This window comes from Choloepus didactylus, chromosome 22 (genome assembly GCF_015220235.1).
Source record: "Choloepus didactylus isolate mChoDid1 chromosome 22, mChoDid1.pri, whole genome shotgun sequence".
NCBI lineage: Eukaryota > Metazoa > Chordata > Mammalia > Pilosa > Megalonychidae > Choloepus > Choloepus didactylus.
Window position 1 is genome coordinate 7,906,953 of NC_051328.1, and position 20,371 is coordinate 7,927,323.

At 37.4% G+C, this 20,371-nt stretch overlaps 1 protein-coding gene across 4 annotated transcripts in view; it reads right to left on the reverse strand.

Moving 5' to 3' along the window:
- Positions 1–20,371, reverse strand: part of TOX3 (TOX high mobility group box family member 3) — a 105,183-nt gene that overhangs the window by 7,408 nt on the left and 77,404 nt on the right. For 3 of the 4 annotated variants that reach the window (XM_037816344.1, XM_037816342.1, XM_037816345.1), the window contains exons 3-5: positions 19,919–20,173; positions 6,092–6,361; positions 1,244–1,471 (exon numbers count right to left, since the gene is read on the reverse strand). In XM_037816344.1, the coding sequence (XP_037672272.1) occupies positions 1,244–1,471; positions 6,092–6,361; positions 19,919–20,173 (753 nt within the window). The remainder of the gene's footprint in view (positions 1–1,243; positions 1,472–6,091; positions 6,362–19,918; positions 20,174–20,371) is intronic. The other variant, XM_037816343.1, reaches the window with a different exon arrangement.

A 20,371-nucleotide genomic window follows, 5' to 3' on the forward strand; every position in this document is an offset into this window, starting at 1 on the left:
TTTTTCCAACAATGTCTTCTTTCTGTCTCACATATGTCTAAATTGTATCAAAATAGAGACTGAAAAGGCAATAAACAAACAGGTAGCATCCTTGAAGAAAGAAGAGAAAAACTAGGGAACATACTTTTGTTTCCTTTTGTTTTTTTTTGGGGGGGGGCAATAAGTAGAAATAGCAAAAGATATGAGGTTTCCATTAGTGAGACCAACGAGATACTTAAATAAAACCCAGCATTTTCAACATGATTTGGGCTTCCTTTTCTTAACAGTGTGATCTGAAGGCTGGGTGTCAGACCAAAGTACAACTCCCTTTCTCTCCAGTTTAAAAGTTAGCTGCAGCAGTATGCCAGTCCCTTAGAATTCCATTTCTGGGATAGAAGAGCATTCTAAGCTCACTGCAGATAAATAGTAAAATTCTATAATTGCACCATCCCAATGAAACCAGCCAGTAGGAATGAGGTCATGATTTGTATAGAAAAATCAAGGGCTTCCTGCTCTTCATTCCTGAAACAATTATTCTATTTCATCACTAATAGGGGTCTATTCTTCTGTCCTTACCTCCTAGTAATGGTAATTGGAGTTTCATGCAAGGAGCAAGGGAGGATCGACCCCCAAGGGACCCATTCTCCTCTCCATTTGTGTGCAGGAGTTGCATGGGGAAGGAGAGGAGACTAAACCCCTAAGGAAGCATCTCCCACCAGCATGGCTAATCTCTGAATACCCCTTATACTGCGGAGCTTTAAAATGAACTTGGAATAAAATATTTCAAATGCCTGGTGACAATAATGAGACATGCAGAGGCGGCTTCAAAGTTTGGAAACCCACCAGGATATCACAAAGGTTCAGAAAGATGATCAATGAAAAGGCAAGCGGGATGGACCTAATCCCTTTGTAGTGCTCCTTCTGAACAAAGGAAAAAATTCCACATTATTTAAAATGAAAAGCTTATCATCAAAAGTTGATGCTTGCAGGACACTGCCTGGATATCGTCCAACCCTATTCTGAATGGGTTCTGCACATTCACCCTTAAGCTGATGGAGAAATCTATACAGACATGGAGTAGATGGAGAGTTGTTTATATTTATGTTTATTTGTTTGTTTTTTTTAATCCCATAGTAGGCTTTCATGCAAAGCAGAAAGGCTTTCATAAGAGAAAGTCATGTTAACAGAAAGTGTTCATGCAGAAAAGGTACAAGGAATATTCTGGTTATTTTTTTATATATCGCCGTAAAGGAACCTGCCCTACCTGCTTTTGTTCTTCTCCAAGGCTGTCCCACATAGATGCAACGATTTTTGAGACCTCTCCAAAGGTTGCATTGGGGTTTTGACCTTTAATTGCAGCCTGTGTGTCTCTGAAAAACAGGGCATATGCTGACACTGGCTTCTGTGGCTCATTGGGATCTTTCTTTTTCTTTTTCTTTGGAGTCTTGGGCTTCTTGCCAGAATCTGGAGCAGCTCTTTTCTCTCCAATGGCCTGAAAAGCAGGAAGAAAATTCACTGCCTAGAATGTACTTGTATAGAATGCAGCAAGACTTACTTAGGTCCACAATTGTTCTTTTAAGGTTTGTTAAACATCATCCACAGACGAATCACTACCTAAAGGCGGGGGAGGGGTAAACTTGCTTAGAATTAACTGGGCAGCAGAGATTAGCATTTAGAACATTGATTAATGAGACCCAGAAGCATCTTCAATACATTCACAACATATGCTCTAAATAGCAATTATGAGTAATGAAAAACAGGACATTCTGTACCAGGCGATGCTCTCTATATATACATATGCCATGCTATAAATGTACACAGAAACAAAATATTTTACATCTTCCAGAGGTTTTAGAAGTAAAAGCTAAATAATATTCATGATGTTGATCATATTCAGATCATTTAAATGAGGTCCCTGCCATAGTCACATGCCATATGTATGACTGGTCTGAACTGACTTTTTGAGACTCATTTTCAGTTTCACCAGAATGTTACTTTGCTAATGGGTCTCTTGAAACACATGGAAAGTAGCTACGATCCTTAAATTTGCACAGTAAAGAAAAGGTCATTTTTACTTTCTAAATTATTAATAAAAAAATACGATAACAAGAAATATAAAAATGTCAAATCTACTTTAACTAAAGATAGAAGGGAAACTGACACTCTTCATAAATTTAAAAACCTATAAAAGAACGATAGTTGATACTTAAAATCACTAAGGCTAAAGTCCCCTAGTATATACGGTATATAATCCTGGCCCCTGAGAACACCCCCAGATACTCACAATATGAACTTTGTGAAATCAAAACCACTGAAATGATGAGTATAACTTCCCCAATTTATAGTCACTGCACTCCAAATTCACCTGTTACCATCATCTAACTTCACCAATCATATAATATACTTATATCAGAAGAAATAATTTATCAGTCTTGTTTGATTACAGAATTACCATACTGAAGATAATTTTGCAGCTAACGCCATCAAGGATCTTGAGGTGTTTGACAAAATCTCTTTTAAAAGCCAGCCTTGGGCAAGATCAACTGAGACAGATCAAAGTTACTACCAGATTGGCTTTTAATAGCCTTCAGTCTTGAATCCTAATTCAGATATTCTGAGAGTATCATTACTTTCTGAGTGAGGATCATTTGAAACATAATCTAATTACTAAAATTCTTCAAGAAGACAATAATAGGAAACTTTTCTTTAAGAGCTCTGAACCCTCAAGGTGTTAAGAAACCACTGCCTTTAAAAAGAAAGAAAAAAAGAAAAGAAAGAAAGAAAGAGAAAGAAAGAGCCACTGCCTGCTTCCAAGTACCTCCTCTGGCACTTTTTGAGTGATTAACAACATCCACACTTTATGCAGTTTATATGTTTCACATGGTGGTAAGCCACACCTTACTTGCCTCAAAATATGCTATTTTTCATAACTCTCACAATCAATTCAGTAATTCTGTAGACCCGATAGTCTTTTTTCCTAAATTCTCAGAATAAGTGAGACTGATTTACTTCCAGTTAGTGACTCTGAACTTGCGAGGAAGTCAAATGCCTTTCAGTTGGAGCTAGGCTGTGAGCTTAAATTGGAGCCAAGTTTTCCTTCAAAGAAAAATACTGCTTCATAACAAGACAAATAACTATATATATACATATTTATTCATACATTATATACTAATATAGTTCTATATTAGTAAGTACATATGGATCTGCTTATATATACAAATATATTTATTTCTAATTCAGTCAAACAACTATACTCTTTTCCTTGAAGCATATTTGGCACCGTTAGTGCCAACCACACCCTGAACAATGACAAGATGAAAGTAATTGTCAGCACAGATTTATTCCAAATGAGAATATGAGTCCAATTTCATTCTCTGCAAAACAATATTCAAATGTTGACAACCTTTAATAGCTCTTTTTTGGATAAATATGACTTGCCCTAATCATCATTACATTTAAAGAATGAACCAGAGATGATGAACCCCGCAGTTTAAATTAAAGCTCAGAATTCCTACTCTTAAGGAGAAACTTTTGTGTAGTTGACTTAAAAGGTTTGGGAAGAGTGGAGAAATGTCCTCACCCAAAAGAGATATAAATCAATGACGATTCTGATCTTCCTTTCTCAGCTACGCCACTGGGGTGGTTTGAAGCTGTATGTAACCCCAGAAAAACACGTTTTTAAATCCATTCCTGTGAGTGTGGACCCATTGTAAGTAGGACCTTCTGACAAAGCTACTTCAGCCAAGGTGTGACCCAGATCAATCAGGATGGGTCTTAATTCGATTACTGGAGTCCTTTATAAGTGGAGTGAAATTCAGACAGAGCCAGAAAGCCACAGAGGAAGTAGCCAGAAGCTGAAATCAACGGAAGGGAGAGGCTGGACGAGAAGGGAGAGGCCAGAAGACACTGCCATGTGCCTTCCCATGTGATGAGCTAAGAGCCAAGGATCGCTGCAGCCAGCCCAGAACAACACAGTCTCCGTGGAGAAAGCATCACTTTGATGATGCCTTGATTTGGACTTTCTTTTAGCCTCAAAACCATAAGATAATCCATTCCCATTGTTTACTCCAACCCATTTCATGGTATTGGCTTGAGCAGCCTAGGAAACTAAAAGAGTTGCTGAAAAGATAACAAATTTGACTCCTAGACCCTCGCTGAAAATGGAGAAAGCTAGGAGCATAAAAGGTTCTCTCCAGACACGACAATTTCAGTTTGGTACAGAGGTAAGTACTAAGATCAATGGAAATGGGAGTGAAATGAAAGCAATCTATTTGAATATGTAAGGACAGGTTGTAACTTAGCTGTTCTCACTTCTGGTACTCACATCCCTCAGGTTTCTTTAATCATGTCTCACTTCACCACTCTGAGTATGAGAATAGATTGTTAATTCATTTATCAACCCTGTGCCCAATGAAGTGCTAATTTGATACCATGGACCAAACCCTCTGTTTTGAAAGCCCTTTGGTTTCTACATTACTCTAACCCCCTCCTCTTCTCCTCATCATCCTCAGTCTTCTTTAGCTCTTCTTTATCCATTTGCTACTTAAAAATAAATGAAGTTCAGGGCTCTGGCCTTGACTTGCTCCTGACGCATTTGGAGAAATCTTGATTACTTCCATATCTTCACGTCCATATGCTGTTGGTCCCCAAATACAAAGTTCCAGCTCCAATAAGCTGAATTCCAGACTCAAATATCCAACTGTACACCCCTCAAATTCAACCCATCCCATGCCAAACTCTCGTTTCCCCTTGGGGGGAAAACATACACACACTTTCCACTCTTCCTGGCTTTATCACATCAGTTACTGATATCCATGCCCCCCAAACTAAAACCCAAGCTATTGTTTACTTCTCCAAATTCCAATAGGTCACCAAATCTTAATGATTCTCCCTCTGAAATCTCTCTAATCTGTCTTCTCCTGTCTGTCCCTTCATTTGCTGAATGCAACAGTTCATAATGAAAGGGTCTTCTAATTGGTTTTCTTTCCTTTGGTCTCTCTTTGTAATGAATCCTATATATGGCCAAAGTTGTCTTTCTAAAGCATAAATCTGCTTATGTCATTCCTCTACACAAATAATTAATCAGCTCTGAACTACCAACAGAAGAAACACCACAAGTCATTTCTTTCCTCCATTCCTATTTTTTTCCTCTCCCCATATCAAACCCATACACTGACATATCCTTCTATTGCTCCTCATTGTCCCCTCGATGAGAATCCCTGCCTCTCTCTTCTGCCCCACAAAATTTTATGCATCCTTTTAGACCTAATCCAAATATCACCTTCTCAATAAAACCTTCCTCCAATCACTCTCCCAGCAGAATCGATTATAATCTCAGCACACCAGAAACATCAATTATACCACTAATCACATCTGGGGCTAGTTTTAAACATTGCTATCTTTCCCAGTGGGGTATCCCAAGGGCAGTAATTTGCTTATAAATCTTTATATCACCAGAACCAAGTAAGGTGGCAAGCACAGAGTAGGTTTACAACATATCATTAATGGATGCATGATGAGAAATCATAGATTGTTACAGTGCTCCTTCATTAAAATTAGTCTAGGCATTCAGAAACTATAAGTACTACCTGCAACTAAATTTTTATTTCAAATCATGTATTTGTGACTAATATACACTTTGCATGACAAAAGTCAAACTGTAAAACTATTAGAACTCACTCAGTGAAAAATACCACTGAAGGTGCTGTTGAATATGCCAGCAGTTCAGCTTACTATCTGAATGAAACTTAACCCCATGGATGTTAAATTAGAATCAGAGCAGTTCAGAATTTCTGAGAAGTCTAGGGTAAGCCCTCTCTTCTGCAGGTTAGGAAAGTTAGGCTTGGAAGAGTTGGGCAAGTTGCCTTCTAACTAGTTGGAAGAGCCAGATCTCCCAATTTCCAGTTCACTACATGTCCCACTGAAAATTAAAAAAAAAGTAGAAAAGTGAAAAGAATACGAAACCATCATAAGTTTAAATTCTACTCCAAATTCTTGAAGAAAAGGAAAGTAATACTATGAATGAAATTCAAAGACATGAGCATGGTGGGATCTCAAATTCTCTGGTAGGTGACATACTAAAGCAGTTAACAGGTGTGTGTATTAAACTTACTCTGTTGGATTCGTCAGCATCCTCTTCGTTGATGGAGCTGGAAGGGGAGGGAGTTGCCGATTTGCTTGCTGGAGGTGAAGGAGATGTGTGGGGCATACTGGCACCTCCCAAATTCAGCCCCAACTGGGCACTGAGCTGAGACTGATTGATGGTGGTGAGCTGGGCAGGCGGCATGATCCCAGAGCGAGCGGCATCTGTCATGTGGACGATGGTCCTCATGATCAAAGAGGGGTCCTGACGGTACTGGGAAACCTGTGTGTGGTTCTGGTCCTACAAAGGCAACCACGAGAGGGAAACGGTGTTAAGTTTTCCCAAAGACCAATGAACTTATCAGGATAGCAGCTCCTTAGATAGGTCTGACCAGTTGCAACTTTGGTCCATGTAACTTACAGCAGGATGATGGTCTCTATTAGATATCAGTTGACGGGTCAGAAGCATAAAACCCAAAGGTCAACTTCCAACTCTTCCTTCTTCTTGAGGAAATTGGTGGCAGGGAAAGGGTTGCAACAGAGGCCCAACCCTTTTGAGTGCACCCATTGGTTTGCCATCCTTCCCACACAGAGTTCTGGTTCCACCACCCTTTATCCAGCTCTGTGAGAGAAGGAGAATCAGTTCTTGGTTTCAACTTTCCAGGAATGCATATGAAATGCAGGGAGGATGGGCCAGAGAAACAGAGAGCTTTGGGTTCCCAGCGCAAACATCTGTTTGCTTTAGGGCACCCTTTCTGCAAAATCCTCTGTGGTTAACCAGAGGGTCGTCCTGATTCTGAATTATACTGTCAACGGCATCTGGAAGTCATTCAACATCTTTTAGATGGATATCACTTTTTTCATCTCAAACCTGATTTGTTTTCTTTTGTTCAAGAACACCATGATTTAATGTACTAATGGATTTTTAAAAATATGTATAAAGAGAAGGTAGAAATATTCAGAATCAGCTTTCTCTGCCAAGTATTGCAGTTACTTCCAAAGTAGCTTTCTCTGTTTGGGGGAGTCTATAAAAGGCTTTAGAGCTGTTGCTTTTTCTTCTTCTTTTTCTTTTTTTTTTTTTTTTTACTCCCAAAGAATCAAAAAATGAAGACATGTTTTTGAAATGACTTGCTTTAAGGCTTGTCATTTAGAATGAGTCTGTGATTTTACTGAAACCAAATTCTCTTGACTCACAATGACCCAGAATCTAATTTTATACACAAGCCTGCGAATTCTTAACTGTTCCTCTTTTGTGCTTTTTTTGAGAAGGCTTATTTTTTGGTCTTTAAAGAAAACAGAATGAATTGTAAACAACTAAATTGGGGCATATTTAATTAATATTAAATATATAAATACCACTAAATAAGATGCTGTATTTATCATAGGCAACTAGTTGAATAAATTATGATCTATCCAGACCTCAAAGTAGTATGAAGCTTTTGAATTTTTAATTACAGAAGTTGTGGGTTTACAAAACAATTATGTATAAAATACAGGATTCCCATATACCACCTCACCACCAACAGCTTGCATTGGTGTGGAAAATTTGTTACAATTGATGGCAGTACTTTTTAATAACTGTATTTTTTTTTTAACAGTAGTTACCTTTGTTACAATTGATGAAAGATTTTTAAAATCATACTGTTATCTATCATCCATAATTTACATTAGGTATATTTTTCCCATATACCACCCTATAATTAACACCTTGTATTAGTATTGCACATTTGTTATAATTCATGAAAGAACATTCTTATACTTGTACTATTAACTATAGTCCGTCGTCTACAATAGGATCACTGTGTTGTACAGTCCCATGTTCTATCTTTTAATTTTTATTCTAGTAACATATACATCCTAAAGTTTCCCCTTTTAAGCCCACTCAACTCTATAGTTCAGTGATGTTGATTACACTCCCAATAATATGCTATCCCCACTATCCATTTCCAAACCTTACTATCAACCTAAACAGAAATTCTGTACAAATTAAGCATCAACTCCCCATTCTCTAACCCCAATCTATCTCTCAGTAGCCTATATTCTAGATTCTAACTCCATGAGTTTGCTTATTATAATTAGTTCATATCAGTGAGATTATACAATATTTGTCCATTTGTGTCTGCCTTATTTCATTCAACATAATGTCCTCAAGGTTCATCCACGTTGTCACATGCATCAGGACTTCATCCTTTTTATGGCTGAATAATATTCCATTGTAGGTATATACCACATTTGTTTATCCATTCATCAGTTGATGGGCACTTGGGTTGCTTCAATCCTTTGACAATTGTGAATAATGTCGCAATGAACACAGGAGTACAAATATTTATTCGAGTCCCTAATTTCAGTTCTTCTGGGTATACACCTAGAAGTGGGGTTGCTGGATCATATGGTAATTCTATACTTAGCTTCCTAAGGAACCAACAAACTGTCTTCCCCAGTGGCTGCACCATTCTCCATTCCCATCAGCAGAAAATTAGTGTTCTTGTTTCTCCACAACCTCACCAACACTTGGAGTTTTCTGTTTTTTTGAAATAGTGTCCATGCTAGTGCGTGTGAAATGCTATGTCACTGTGGTTTTGATTACCATTTAATATGAAGCTTTTAAAAATACTGAATTAATTTGTCTATATTGACCTTGAGTAGGATTTCTCAACAAAATGTCAAATGTTGACATTTTGGACCAGATCATTCTTTGTTTTGGGGGCTGTCCTGTGCATCATAGGGTATTTAGCAACTTCTCTGGTTTCTGCCTACTAGATGCCAATAGCAACTTCCCACTCCTAGTCACGACATTCTAAAATGTCTTCAGACATTGCTAAATGTCCTGGGGGGTTGGGGAGGGGCAAACGCACTTCCAGCTGAGAACCACTGACCTAGAGTGATATCTAAGATACAGTGAGTTAAAAAACACGTTGAAAAATAATTGCAGAGTACAGCCCTTTTTTGCTTAACAACAACAACAAAAAAGTGTATCCAAACTGTTAACTATGATTACATTAAAAGTGGTAAGATTAGGGGAGAGTCTTAACTTTCTCCACTTAATCTGTGCACTATTTGGATGAGCCTGTGATCAGAACACAAAACGAAACAAACAAAAACTAAAACGCCTCAGTCAGGAAAAACTAAAAAGAATATACATGAGTGGTAAAGAAAAAAACAAAAAGCCTATAGCAAATTGCTCAGATTTCTTTCCTATTTCTCAGTAATTTCTGAATTATTAAATTGCTGTGGAATCACTGGAGAAATGTATCACACATATCAGAGCAATCTCACTCTTCCAATGTTTCTGTGACAACACTCGCTTCCGATGTTCCTAAAATACTGTATTCTATTGGCAGGCGTACTTCTGCAGACTTCTAATACACAAGTGGTTTTTATGCTATCAGTTTGACCTGATTTTTTTTTTTACTGGCATTGTATCACCGCATGTACACATTTCTCCTCAAAAGTATGAGCTTCCTATTTACTATTCCACCTTCAATCATTGCTTGCCCTATGCCAAACCCACCCCTCAACCATTAGCAATTAGGCTATTTATCTTATTCTTCATTTTACCTGGCATAAAACGTCTCTCAGAAAGCTTTTTAAAAGCCCTTTCAGACTTATTTAAATCTAGATGTTTTAAAAGTATTTACAGGCAACTTCCAGAGTGCATTTAAATTAAGTATTTTAATTTTGACTGTACAATAATGAACTGGCTACCTTAGTATGGCCGTGGAATATGATAATCTGATTTATGCAGCTTTCTCATTAACAGAGGAGTTACTTTGCTCTCTTTGCTCCAACGCCCATGAAAATCAGCATGTACAAATGCTTGATTAACTCACCCATCACCTTCAGCATTTCAGATGGCTCTTAGTGTCAAACAGAAGGCCAGAAACAGGTCTTCTTACCTCCCTCTTAATACCTTTCTTAAGTTGATACTATTATTACACCCATTCTTAGACAGCTACAAGTGAGTTCCCAGGCCACCCAGCCAGCTGGTGATTCCTCCATGGAAAAACTGTGTTCCAGCCCTGGTGCTTTAAAAGCAGAGGCAGATATTAGCAAAGAGAGAGAGAGAGATGAATGGGCCCGACCGTCTGCCACCACCATCACCCTTCAACAAAATCAATTCCACTTTCATTTGTTTTATAAACTGAGATTCTTCTTAAATTTCACTTAAAAAAAATAGGGTTCTGTGGCAATGGGGACAGTGTGAAAACCAGTCCTGAAGAATACTGATGGTGGTGGGATCGCCTTGAAATAATCTAGAGCCTTCCACAGCCTTCAGATCCACATGTCAATGTGCCAAGGACTTCTAGGATATTTCAGGTAAACTCTGAACCCCATAATCTATGCACCAAAGTGTGCTAACATTTACCTTGCTCCACATTTCTCCAACAATAACTTCTATGCACAGGATTATAGTATAAGAAGATTAATGCTCAAAGTATCTCTTTAGAGATTCGAATTCTTTAGGGATACCAATTATTAACAGCTGCCTTAGGGAACCCCAGGATCCTTAACAGCTCCAATCATTTCCATTAAAAAAGTCACTTTTAAAAGATGCTTCCTTTGATCTTTGGATTCCCACTTAGAGAGAGGAAGATGTCAGCTCAGTTTACAAGTATTGACTGAGCACCACTAAGTGCCAGGCTAGAGAAGCCACATACACCAATGGTCGTACTTTTGAAAACTGGGAAATTACCATGGGATTCTTTTAAACATTAGCCTCACTGAGCATAACTGGGAATGGAGTTTACCATGACAATGTATGGACTAGAATAATTCATATAAATTCCTGCAAATAGCTCAAAATATTTCTCAACAGTAGTGGCACAATAAGGAAGTGTACAACCATGTATCTAGTCGCAAGATATTTAATGTGCTCTTGTAAATCATTACCTCTCTTTAAAATTGACTCTTGAAGGGGGATGCGAAATGAGACGAAATAGTTTCAGTGGCTGAGAGATTTCAAATGGAGTCGAGAGGTCACTCTGGGGGACATTCTTATGCACTATATAGATAACATCTCTTAGGTTTTACCTGAAACTACCAAACTCCAACCCAGCAGTCTGGACTCCTGAAGACAATTATATAATAATGTAGATTACAAGGGGTGACAGTGTGATTGTGAAGACCTTGTGGATCATACCCCCTTTATCTAGTGTATGGATGAGTAGAAAAATGGGGATAAAAACTAAAGGACAAATGGGGTGGGATGGGGGGATGATTTGGGTGTTCTTTTTTCACTTTTATTTTTTATTCTTGTTCTGGTTCTTTCTGATGTAAGGAAAATGTTCAGAGATAGATTGTGGTGATGAACGCATAACTATGTTATCATACTGTGGACAGTGGATTGTGCCATGGATGATTGTATGGTGTGTGAATGTATTTCAATAAAACTGAATTTAATAAAAAAAAAAAAAATTGAGTCTTGAAAGATTTACCAACAACAATCACTGAAAAGGCAAAGCAACTAGTGGGTTATAAAAGAGTAACCATTGCCACTATCACTTCCAACAAGAGTTGAACACTGCTAGCTTTTCCTACTCCTTTCACAATTCTATTTTGTATGTGGTGTTCACTTGTATCATTTCCTAAGTTGCTCAGCTTTTGGCTGGAGCATTTGGGCAAAACTCATTCTCTATTCTGAGAGAAAATGTCCCTGTTCTCTAATTGATGGTATTTGACACGAGTTTCTCAACCTCAGCAGTACTGACATTTTGACCCATTAATTCCTTATTGGGGGGTGACTGTCCTGTGCATTGTAGGATGTTTAGTAGCATCCCCGACTCACTACATGCCGGTAGTACCTCCAGTTATGACAGCAAAGACGTCTTTACACAGTGCCAAACAGCCCCTAGGGGCTAGACCCGTCCCCCACCAGCCCAGTTTCAGAACCACTATATTATTGGGAAAATGTAATGGAAATAATATTCTTGGGGATGGGGAGTGTCCAAAGCCTATGTTCTGCCCTGAAAAATAGAAAGCATGTAGATAAGCAAGATTCAAATTGTGATAAATACTATGAAGAAAATAAATTACTTATATTTAAAAAAAAAAAAAGGTAATTGGGAGGAGGGTGGCATCATTCACTTAGGTCAGTAAAGGGCTCTCAGAGAAGAGGATATCTGAGCAGACACCAAAAGGATGAGCAGAAGCCAGCCAGGAAACTGGCAGGGAAAGCATGTTCCAGGCAGAGGGAACAGCAGGTGTGGAGGCTCTGAGGTGCAGAGAGCTCTGCGTGCTTGAGAATTGGAAAGGAGGCCTGTCTCACCGGGAAAGCGCAGGGCGGGCAGGTGAGGAAATCAGGGAATGCTTTCCCCAGGAGGGGACAGAAGGAGAGTAGGAGCTGACCAAGCCAGGAAAGAGAGAAGAGCATCCCAGGCAGAGAGGAACACGTGCAAAGGCCTGGGGCATGAGGAAGCAGGGCAGGGATAGGGTGGTGAAGGCCAGAGTGAGGGGATGTGGCTGGTGAGGTGTGGGGCCAGGGTTTGTAGTCCAGCCTCAGAAGTCTGGATTTTATTCATAGTGTAGAGGGAGACAATTGAAAGCTGACAGGCTAGGTATATCTCTAGTTCTTCATTCCCATAGCTATTAGTTGAACATGCCTCATGGGCAGCACATCTAAATCAACCGGGCACATCTGACTTAGTTTAAATACTCAAGTTTGGCCTAACACCTCAACCTCCATTTTGAAGAGCACCCAAGGATGAATTCTTGCAGTAGCTCTGTCATTCAGATGGGCAGGATACGGACCTCATGAAACACTCTAAGAATGAGAAGGGTGCCCAGGAAAGCCTTAAATGTTCTGTGCGTATGTTGGGGGTGGGAGCACAGGCAGCTGATCAGCTGAGGTTTGCTTCTCTCTCCACCTGATCAAAGAGCCTCTCGGTCTTTATTTTTAAAACAGGAAACCAAGGAATGGGTATTTCTGCTGGCAGGCCTTTCTATTTTAAGTTGCCTGAAATCAGCTGATTATTGAACATTTAATCATTTGAGTGAACTTTTAAAATCTGAATAATTTTTAAAATCTGAATAATATATTAAAAAGGAAACGAGATCACTAGCGTACATGAAAAGCCGTGTATAAACTTGTGATAAAGAAAATGCTACATAAATACCAAGAAAAGAAACTAATGCCATTCGAGTCTACCTGAATACTGGGCCTGCCTATTTTAAAAAAAAGGACAACAGAAAGGTGTAAAAGACTTATTAGCCAGTCTTTATTATTGCTAGTATTTCCTTAGCTAAAACAACTCTAACTCTTTCTATATTCAAAACTCTTCCACTCATTTCTTCAGGCCAGAGAAATTGCGACTTCCTGAAGGATGTCTTTTCAAAGCCTACTACTCCTCTTTCCTTCCCACGCCAATGCCTGGCTGGCATTTATCTCAATTCTGCACGCTTAGTGCAAACTCACACAATCTCGTGTATTGTTTTCTGTTTCTTTTGCAAATGTGAGTGAGACATAAGCTTTCAAATGGAGTTTCTACTTTCAATGTTAGACATCATCATTCTATTTTATCTATATTTTATTTATCATAATGGTTCTGTTTCATCAGGGTTGGTTTTATCAACAAGGATTTTAAAAAAATCTAATATGCAAATATATTTAATCCATCATCCAGCAACATTTACAACTAAATATTGTCCTGTAACTCTCCAATGTTAGGTTTTCATAATAGAGGATAACATCCAATTAAGAAACAAATAACCCAAATATATTAGAGAGTGTGACTAAATACATTTTCACTGTGCCAGTTGTTTAATCAATATTTCTTGAAAACGGAGTAATTAAACAATTATCAATATTAAAAATTACTTACTATTAATAGAGTAACTGCAAATATGAAATTCGGGCCAATAATTTTATGCTCAATTATTTAGTAATACCCTACAGTGATATTAAAACTTCATTTCCAAAATGAACAACAATCAATAGCTATGCATAACTAGTATATTCTTAATGCCAACAAACCCTGAAGCAAACAGTTACGCCAAATGCATAATTACAGACCTCCTTACCACAAACTTCATATTCATCTAAGTATCGACACTGAAACAGATCATTTTTACTTGATAACTACTCTCAGGGTTATAATCAAACATAACTAAACATGAAAGTTTTCTGAATATCAGTCTTCCCTAAAGTATGAACTGGTTCAAACAGTTTTTCTGCAAAATAAAATTTTCAAGAGTTTATCATCAAACACCTAATGGTATTTTACTTGTGTGCCCTATAACTCCTTTGTTTTACAAAGAATCATCTACATGCTTATTTTACTCAGTGCTAAGTTTAAATTTTATAATAGAATTCCACTTTTGCAGCTATTCATACTTTAGTAACACCCCTTTCCCACGGTTTTTGGTTTAGTAGTCAAGGTATGCTCTTAATAACAAATAAGTATGCTTTCATTGCTTTTTCATTCATTCATTCACTCATTCATATATTCAACAAATAAAGCATTTATTGAGAGCCTAGTACACGCCAGTCCAGCCACTGTTCCAGCCAGACTCTTGCCTTGGTAGAGCTTATATTCTGACAGGAAAGGCCATAAACAATCAAAGGAGACTATTTCAAATGGAGACAAGTGCTGTGAACAAAAGACAACATGGTCATGGAAGAGAGTAAAGCTTGTCCCACTAAAAAATGCTTGAGCTATATCTCAGGAATGTAAAATGGCGTCTCCACATCCCTGAACCATTGATTTGTAAGTGGTACTCCATCATAGGATATATGTGCTAAAAACAAGAGACAGAGAAATAAACCATAGTATAACTTTCTAACAACATTTTCCCTTAAATGTTACCACTCAAATGAGTAATCATGTTTTCACACTTGACAATAGCGAATGGGGTTTCGAGAAGTTCAGAACACACTCCCACTTTGATAGATGACCCTAAAGTTACCTCAGCCTTAAAGACAATAACACCCATATGCTCAGGGACAGTAAGTACAGGCTAAGAATAAAGAACATTTATTTTAAACTTTGAATGGTACAAGACTCTGAATTTCTACAAAGAAGGGCACCTCATAAAAATGCCTGTGGCCTGGGCATTTTGGCAGACTATAGTTATGTCATAGTAACGGCTGAATTAAAGTTGACTTCTGACAAGAAGCATCTTTGAAAAAATAATAAGATTCTGTGAATTTTTGTATTATACGCATGAGACACTGGATATCAAGCAAACAATTTTATAGGTAGTGTAATCAGTCTCTGATTATTAAAGAACATTTTATAGAACCTAGTAGGTGCTCACTAAATATCTGTTGAAGGTTAAGATGGTTTCAATTCCATAATTTAAATAAATTTGAACAAATTGGTCCTATTCCATTCAAAATGAGTTCTGTTTTGTTTTTGTTTTGTTTTGTTTTGCTTATATACGCCATGCCTTTTCTATTGTTAACTTACAATAAAAATACTTTTAGACATAACTTGGTCAAAAATCAGCATTACTGAAATAATTCAATTTTTATGAAAAATAGCTGGTCCCCCAATGACTAAACGGTAATAATTCTGCAGAATTTATCTCAGCAGCCTCTATTGACAATGGCAATGAACATGATCATAACAATAATAAGGGCTTGTTTCAATAGAACGTTCCATGCATTAAACACATTAATGACCCATGAAATAACTGTTTTATCTGTAACACATTAAGCAACATTGCTAAAACGATGTATTAATTGAAAGTCTGCTATATCTTTTAATGTAAGATTTTTTAAAGTATAAAAACGGCATGAAAGTCACTTTATAAAATCAAAAATAATTCAACTTTAAAATTAGAGCCATACCTAATGACCACATGAAAATAAAAACACCTAAAATAAGCCTGGTAATTTTAGATGTGTTACTTTGATAAATTCCCTGTTTTCTGATCAAAGATGGTATCTGTCTGGATTACAACTTAAGAATCTTATGAATATTTTAAAAGCTTACAGTTTTCTTTTCTGCCCGCATGTCTTCTAAAAGACTTTTCTCTTTTCCTATCTTTCCTTAACAAGTACAGATACTACCATACTCAAATCTACTTCCCCTTACATCCATCTTTTTCAATTTTCTAATACAAGGTTCGATACTACCAGAGCACCTGTGTAGACTTTTCTATAAACATGTGCTATCACAATTAAATCCAAAGCCATATCAAACAAAAAACATCAGTCCTCTAAACATGAAATACAGTGTCGGGAGAAAAAGTGGGTGAGTTATCAGTGTGTTTTATAAATTCTCTTTTGGGGGGCATACAAAACATCAGGCCAGAGACAATTATTTTACTGTCTGTTTCTTAGATATCAAAGAGAATTTTGAAATTCATCAAAGCTAACCTTCTGTTATGTACAACAGGCTAAGCTGAAAAGAATGTTAACAAGTTCAATTTTCATTCAATCAGCACTACTGCTCTCTGAAATGTTTCATTGCAGGAAAGAAATAAAAATAATCTATATGGTAATTATGAGGATGAATCCCTCAGTAACTTTCAGCTACATGAAAGGTCAGTTCTATTCAAGATATTTTATCAGTCCCCTGCACATACTCCTGTCCTGTCATTTTAAATCTGAACAGCATTTTATTTTCCCATTTACAGCTACCTGCAGAATTAAGTACTTAAGCCAAATAAGAAAAAAAAAAAAAAAAAGAAAAGAAATGTTGAATGCTGGCAAAGGCTATAATAGCATGGAGATAAATCGTTCAGCTGCTCTCTCTCAAGCCTCTAGGGCTGCAGATTTTTCTTCTCCTGGTGCACTGTGGGTATTCAAAACTTGTTCAACATGATTTCATTTCATTTCAGGCACTGCCTGAGAAAACTAAATTACAGAATCAATCATACAGAAGGTCAGAGTGAGACTTCATTACAAGTATTGCATGCTTGCATGAATATCTTTCATTTATGACTGACCCAATATGTCACAATAGCTGTCTAGTAAAAATAATCCACTTTCTGAAATTGATGTACTACTGATGTCAATGCTACTCAGCAGGCTGGGCAGATTATAGAGAGGTGTTAAAAAAAAAAAAAGAAACCTTTGGAGCGCACGTTGCAGATTTTTAGCATCGCAATCTTTTGTAGATTAAAATAATTTCCAGATGATCATCTGAACTGACAATAATGCTCAGAGGTAAGGAATTTTCAACTGAAAAATACTATTGATTTTGACTTGCCAACCACATTCTTTTTTAAAACATAAGTATCCACCACAAGCAAATCGAGGTTGTTCTTTGAAGTCACAAATGCATGGACATTCAATTTTTCAGCAATTCGCTTTTGAATACTAGGGCACTATTTGCATATTTCGAAATGTGAGTGCTAATCATTGGACTCTCTTTAATCCCTTCCTTTTTGTTCATGCTTTCTGTTTTTAAATATAATGGCATGAATTTAAGGAAGATAAACATGTTGTGCTTGTTGCTAACAATAATGCAGCTAATCAGTAATGTGACAAACTGTCACTCTTTCTAAAGGAAAACCAATGAAGCTCTGAAGAAAAGCTGGTTCAATACTACATAAACAAGCTGGCTTTTCCGCTTATATGATAGTGCTAATTCACCATAGCCATCCTTAACAGTCATATTCATTTGGATAATAAAACTTCCTTGCATAAGGTATGAAATATCCAATGCACATTGGGAAGGCAAATGCATGATGTATAAAGTATTATTTATTATTTTTCTGGTGACCTTCCTAAGGGAAATCTCCGAGGAGGCTGCTGTGGAATATTATGATGTAGCTAGCCAACTCGGTACCCGGAGGGAGATATAGAAGAACCTTGACATAACCCATTTTTAACCATGCCTCTGGCGATTCTGAATACAAGTTTATAGGTGAACATGTCAGGTAGTACACAGAACAAAGCCAACGACACACTGTATTCATCATAATTCTCTCCTAGTACCTTTTATTTTTTCCAACATTTGTGATTTAAAATCCCATGACATTTCTTCAAGGTGAAATTCTACTAGAATTTTCAATAAGATTAGTTCATTTCAAGCCAAAAGAGTACCATTCTGGTTCAGCAAAACTTCAAAAAAGGCACCAATAAATGTGAGGAGGTCCATGTAAAAATAAATACCCTGACAACAACCGGCACTTAGCTGAAGTCCCTACACTTTTAAAAATCAGTGAAATAATTCAACTGCTTTAGTGATGAGCAATACATTACAAAAGAAGCATTAAAAATTGAGTCCTCTCTCCCAACATTAGTCCGTGAAAGCATTGTTCTTAAAGTGTATGTGAATATCATAATTATTTTATGATTCCATCTTCAGTTCTTTCCAATATAGTAAATTCAATTGACCATGAAATGAAATTTCATAGTCAAAATGCCTCCTTTACACTTTTTGATAGCTGCAATAACAGTTTTATAGCTTTAAGGCAAGGTAATTCATCAGATGTTTAATTTAAAGGCAGATTCCTGTATTATTAATAAATATTTACCAATTTAATAAAGTACACATTTTAGCATATATTATATGGTCTTTTAACTATTTCTGCAACTTAAGTGAGCCTCGCTGCGCATCTACAAACAACGGGTGAACCCTGGCAACTCCCTTGGTGACTAAACACCCTTTTCATTTTTATTATTTTCCAGGCACAACATTGCAAGGCTGATTATAGAGGAGCAGAGAACAGAACCCTCCATTCCAGTGTCAAAGGGACAAAAACGTAAGAAAGTCCAAAGGAAATAATTATGTGTGATGGTGAGAAATGTTTATGAATCCTTAATGACCATTTCCTGACTGTTCACTGCATTCTTTTTTGACAAAAAAAGTAAAAATAAAAACCCTGATGTTCAGCTCCAACACAAAAGATCACAGGCAAAGAAAATTATGTTGCCGCAATCCTATTGGAAAAGTAATCTTATATTTCAGAGAACACACTGGATCTTTGCACGGCTAATCCACCACATATTTTGCAATCATCTGTTGTTATCTAGGGAATTAACAATGAAACCAATAAACATCACCGGCATGGTCCTAACGTGCACAGAAATATGTAAACAAGCAATAGGATTTGCCTTTTTTTTTGTTATACCAACACATCCGTTTCATTTTACCAAGTTTTTTTTTAAGCCCTATAAACTATTAATCTTGTTTTAAAATAGTCTGCTTAGTGCCTCACCTACAAAGACACAAATGCATTATATACCACGGTGGAAAAAAACAATCCCAGCAGAAGAGTTTAAAATACTTAAGCAGATTTACTCTGGTGATTGCTGAGTATAATTGCACACTAAGAAAAACAGAACCAAAATTATTGCATTAGTAATCTTGGCTCTCTGGAGTGCCTTACTCGATGTTTATGACAATAAATAACATAATTAGGTGTATTTCACACAATAACCAGCTCTACAATTTCCTCGGCTGGTTATAAGCAATTATTTTTTATCCTTTTTTTCTGTCTCACAGTTTGATATTTCATTTGAGGTAGGAACAAACCACGTTTCATAAACATTACGCTGTAAACCAGAAAATGCAAAAAGACCTAAGCCCCTGATAAGGGCTTCCATTTCTAAAACATCTCCCAGGCAAACTTTCAAGTCAAGCACACACTCCATGTTAAACCAAAGGCAAGGAAAAATAGGCTGTTTCTAAACCAATGAATCAGACTTCTTAAATCATCAGAAGGATCTTGTTGGGCTAAGACTCATCTCCTCTTTTACGTGCCTGTCAGCCCACTCAATGCCCTTCCATCTAGGGATTCAGCCAGGGATTCATTCAGTTCCTGAGTTTCAGTGGCCCTAGACAAAACAATCCACATGTCTGCAGGTACACGGATAGGAGTACGTTTCAGAACCTGGGCTCTTGGATCTTTACCATGAGACGTGCACAGGATAAAGACAACTTCAAGCAATAAATCTGTTGCCTACCATATGCAATCCACTGCTATGAAGCACGCCATCTTGCTCCACGAGGTTTCTTGAGATAGTAATAGAAGGAAGATCCAGGCTTTGAGGGGGAAATTGGGGCGTAAATTCACTTCCCTGGGAGGGCAATGGATCACTGAGACCTTGGAAGGGTAGCGGTACATCCGGCACGCCCAGGGCGGGGTCTGACTCTGGAGGAGGTGTGATGGGTGGGATTTCAAATTCTTCATCCCCAAGGCTTGGTGTATGGAAAGTCTGCTAAAAGGAAAGAAAATAGAGATATCTTCATATTCTGTTCATCTCCTTTCCCTTTTGCGAGTTGGGGGTGTGTGTGTCTTTGCATGAAAACAGTACATATCTAGGCCAAATACGTATTTCTCAAATGAAAACATCTTAAACACAGATTTCCATATATAAGGTTTTGCTGATCATTCTGATTAAAGATTTAAGTCTCAT